At 38.3% G+C, this 4,817-nt stretch overlaps 1 protein-coding gene across 1 annotated transcript; it reads right to left on the bottom strand.

Moving 5' to 3' along the window:
- Nucleotides 1–3,644: 3,644 nt before the first annotated feature.
- LOC145076417 (uncharacterized) lies at nt 3,645–4,497 on the bottom strand. The gene is made up of 2 exons (XM_079022297.1): nt 4,029–4,497; nt 3,645–3,922 (listed from the first exon to the last, which is right to left on the bottom strand). The coding sequence occupies exons 1-2, from the start codon at nt 4,495–4,497 to the stop codon at nt 3,645–3,647; spliced, it is 747 nt and encodes a 248-aa protein (XP_078878423.1).
- Between the last annotated feature and the right edge of the window lie 320 nt (nt 4,498–4,817).

The following is a 4,817-nucleotide window of genomic DNA, read 5'->3' as shown; positions in this document are numbered from 1 at the left end:
CAGACGGAAAGAAAGAAAATGATATTCTACAGACCTAATTTATCGGAATTTACCAGTCGCCCCATCCAACCGGAATTAAGGACAGAATCCGCACATCGATGAAAAGTTAAACCACGGTTCCAAGTACGGGTTCATTTAATGTGACGAGTGGATTCCCATATATATCTCCCTGCTCAACCTATCCGAGCGTCGTATTGTCAGGCTGAACGGATCTAACTAGGTCAAGATTTGTCAAGTCTATAAATTTCCCAAGTTCAACTCTGCCTAGTCATGTCCATTTTAAAAATTTTCGTGCCTACCGACGCATCAAACCAGAGCATAGACCCTTCAACTTTGGGTATGTTACGCAAACTTAGATTACCTGTTATCACTTGATAATATCACTTCCCAAAACATCTCCTTCAAGCACATTCCATAACCAACATATTAATATTTTTATTTTCTATTTTTTTTTTTGATTTTTTAAAATTTTCTAATTTTTTTTTGTTTTTATTTCTCCCCCTAAATTTGTGCATAGGAGAGAAACGAAAGTAAATGCGCAAATTTAAACTATCCTAAAACAAAAATTAGTCTTTGAAGCGAATCAGAATAAGATAAAATCGGGAGTATAGAGAAGAAAACTCAAACCGTAAGTCACCGATTGAATTTGCATCCAGAAGGTCTGAGAACAGCACGCGTAATCTCAGAACAGATCCGAAAATTCTTCATGTCGTTAAGCACAGACCCCATGTGATCCCTTCCTTTCTTCTCTTCCCGCAAAGGACACATACTCTCAAACAATGTCTGAATGTTGTACAGTTGAGAGATGTCCCATATCAAGTGCTAGGAACAGCCACTACCAACAAACTGAAGTCTGATGATATGCCTCCATAGCTGCTCCGACACAGAGCGGGATCAGTTGGTCTTTGGAATCCAGTCCATTTTGAAACTGGGTCGACCTTTGTCATCTTTGCACGATACTCTCTCCCATGACATGTCCTGCTTATCACAAAGAGAAGACGCAAAAATATTAGAAGCGTTAAAAGATTTGGGAGAGTGAGCCTTTGGAACCCATTTGAAGTTGGGTTTAACCAATTTCTTTTTCGCTCTGATGGGTGACTCAGTACTTGCTTTTGATCTTGATGTCGGACGTTGAGATGACTTTGATTTTGGCTTCATGGGAGCATCTCTTGGATTTGACTTCTTGGCCGACATTCCCTTCTTGTTCTTGGGATTTAGATTCTTGGCCTTGTGGGTTTGATTTTTGGCCTTCTGCGCGTTTCCAGTCACCATTGTCTGAACGTGACCTTGAGGGGTTTCTTTTAGAAAACCTCCCTCTTTGCGAGTTTTGCCAGCCTTGTGCGTAGTAGGGAACGTATGCACGATTTGGACAATTTCTGGCAATGTGTCCAGGTGTTCCACAGTGAAAGCATGTCTTTTTCTTCACTGTGGAGTTGTTTCTTCCAGCCCCTGGTGGCGTGTCCATGCCTTGTCTCTTGTTGTTCCCACATGCACACTTGCAACAAGAACTCTGTTGCGTTGGAATTGGTGGCCTGTATTTCTCAGGCAGGTTGATCAGAAGCAGTTGAGTTCGAAGCAACAGATTCAGAGTTCAAGGAGATGTTGGTTTGTTCAATGGTGTTCTCCTTGTTCTCATCCTCTGCTATTTTACCTGCACATAAAGTAGAAGCATTAGTATCTTCAACTTGAATACCTCCTGACATAAATCCAGCTGGTTTGCCATATCGAAGATGTGCCTCCCTATCAATTTCATCATGTGTCATAGGGATGGATGTGTAGTTATGATTGAAAGGTGGAGGAACACTATCATACCCTAGACCCTTGTTTTGATTTTCTTTGAATTTTAATTGGGTTTCATATAAGGACTTGACTGTCTTACTTGACACAGTGTAATTTTTGATACTAACATATGTTTTTCCACACTTTATTTTCAAAGCGTCAAGTTCTTCAGTTACAGCATCAAGTTTTTTCTTAATGTGATCATAATTTTCACACTTGTTGCTGTAATCTTCTTGTAATTTCCGAAAATCCTTGATTTTGGTTTCTAATTGAGCTTTTAACGGTTCCTGTCCTTTCCTAAGAGTATAGCCTTCGTATTTGAGGTCCTTATTTTCTCTTTTTAATAAATCAATTTGTTTGCGAAGAAATTTAATCGTAGCTTTACAAGATGGAGTACATGAAACTTCATTTACTGGAATTGATGTGGAACTCATTTTTTTTCTTTTTTTTTTTAATTTTTTATAGATTTAATTGCCCTTTGACTTAAAAACCGAGAAAGTCAACCTTAAAAGTCAAATTTAAAAAGTCAAACTCAAAAGTCAAACTGAAAAGCCAAATTTGAAAAATTAAAAGTCAAACGAGAAAATCAAAATTTAAAGTCAAAGGTCAACTTTTAAAAGTCAAAGTTAAAATTTTAAGTAAAAAGTCAAAAATAAAAGTTAAAATTTAAAAACTAAAATTTTGGTTGAAAATGGAATTTTAAAAAATAAAATTTTGAATTTTTGGGCTGATTTTGTCAAATTGTGAAAGTTTGGAACCGAATGGGAGTCTTTAAGAATAAAAAACGGGAGTTAAATAATAAGATTCAGGCTAGAAGAGATGGTAAGGCACTTGGTTGTTGGACAAAGGGACCCGGGTTCGAATCCCGCCAGCCCCAATTCCTGTTTCGTTTTTTTTTTAAAATGCGAAGCTGCGGTGCGAATGGCTGCGAAGCGAGTTTGTAATGCGATGACGAGGGCGAGGACCGCACTCCGAGGCCGCACACCGGGACCGCAGACATCGGATCCATACACCGAGGCCGCACACTCCGAGCCGCACACCTTCAACCAGCCGCACACTCCGAGGCCGCACACCGGGACCGCAGACGTCCGAGCCGTACACCGAGCCGCACACACCGAGGCTGCTGAGCCGCACACCTTCAACCAGCTGCACACCTTCAAAGATTCGAGAAAAAACGACGTTTTGCACCCTTTTTTGCTCCAAAACTCGATCAAAAACTCGTTTTTATGAAAAATGCAAAGAAGTAACCCCCCTTATTTTTGCGAGATCTATCCAAAAACTCTATTATCTTTTCAAAATAAGATCAAATAAGCTCCAGATCTGAAAAAAATTGATTGATACAACCAAGCGCTGATACCAATTGTAAGTCCCCAAAATTGCTTGTGTATCAATTAGATCCAATTGATGGTGCGGAATCCCGATCAATTGGATGATGTCAGATCAAATAGAAGAGAAGGAGAAGAAGAATAACTTGAATCTAATGTATTGATGATATGATTGATGCTCCTTACAATAGATTCTCTCTCACACACTCTTCTTTTTCTCTTACTTTGTCTCTCTTCTCTAGCCTCTAGCCGTACAATCCTCTACCCATTACATCTATTTATATGGACCACCAGCCATACACATGTGTACAGCCGCACACCCTGTGTACGGCCGTACACACAAACCGCAAACACATACAATATTACATAAAAATATATTTTCCTAGAAAAGCAAAGTATAAACCATATTTTTGACCCAACAGGTGAAGTAAATGTCCACAAAAAAAAATTGCATGTGGGATCAAGGTCATCTACATTTCCCTCGTCATCAAAGGGTTTGGTTCTTCCCTAAAAACTTTGTTTTTTTCATAGTGACATAACTTACCCAATATCTGCCTTGTTCATTCCAACCTTAAAAAAAGCCCTTGACCAACAATTGGGGTCCCTTTTAATGAGATAATCATATGCCCCTACATCAAAGCTCTTAATTTCTTCCATTGCAAGTTCGAATTTTGGAATTATAGTTGCCTTTACAGCCCACCAAAAAGGTTTAATGTAGCACTCATCCTTAAAATTTTTATGGAAGTTAGCAAGGATGTGCCTAGCACACAACCTATGCTCAACTTCTGCCATCTTTCTTTCATAACCTCCATTATACCCTGCATTGATTTGGAATGTTAGTTTATGTAAAAGGTAATTTTTGTAAAAGAAAAGTAGTGTATATATGTACCTTGTGTCCATCTGACATCAATGTGATTCCATTACCATTTCCCGCTTCATCTATGTCTTCCATTAGATTGTCCAAGAACCACTTCCAAGTATTCTTGTTCTCAACATTTACTACTGCCCAGGCTATTGGGTAAATGTTATTGTTTCCATCCCTGCCTACTGCTGAGAGGAGCTCCCCTTTACAGATGCCCTTTAGAAAACATCCATCTATCCTAATTACCTTCCTACACCCATCTAACCATCCATCAACCACTCCTTTAAAACTCACATAAAACCTTTCAAACACCACAATAGAATTATTTTGGGGCTGCATATACACTTCTACATGAGATCCTGGGTTGGCCCTTTTAATTCCAGCTCCGTAATCCCACAGCTTGGAATAATGATCCTTCAAAACACCCTTAATTTCACACAATGCAAATCTTTGTGCATTCCAACATTGTCCAACACTAACATTTATGTTGAATAACTTGGATACCATAGCTTTCATCTTCCTCAGACTCATTTTAGGGGACTCCAAAATATTAGTGACAAATTGTTTCCCTATCTACTTATTGGTAACAATTAACCCAAGTTTGAATGCCCTTGAACAACTATGATCTTTGTTGGAATAGTGTCTAAGGCTGCAACTATATTAGGCAAGTATTTGACCTGGTTGTGCATGGTCCTTTTGGGTTGCCTTCACCATAGCAACTTGACAGGATGATTTATTATGAGAGAATAAATATTATTTATATATTATGAGAATAATATAAGGAATAATAATATTGTTATTTGATTAATATAAGTCATAAATTAATTAGTATTAATTTGGTGACTTAAAGA

Source organism: Lactuca serriola, chromosome 9, assembly GCF_051521515.1.
Source record: "Lactuca serriola cultivar US96UC23 chromosome 9, Lser_US96UC23_V15, whole genome shotgun sequence".
Taxonomy (NCBI): domain Eukaryota; kingdom Viridiplantae; phylum Streptophyta; class Magnoliopsida; order Asterales; family Asteraceae; genus Lactuca; species Lactuca serriola.
This window is presented reverse-complemented; position numbering and strand designations above follow the sequence as displayed.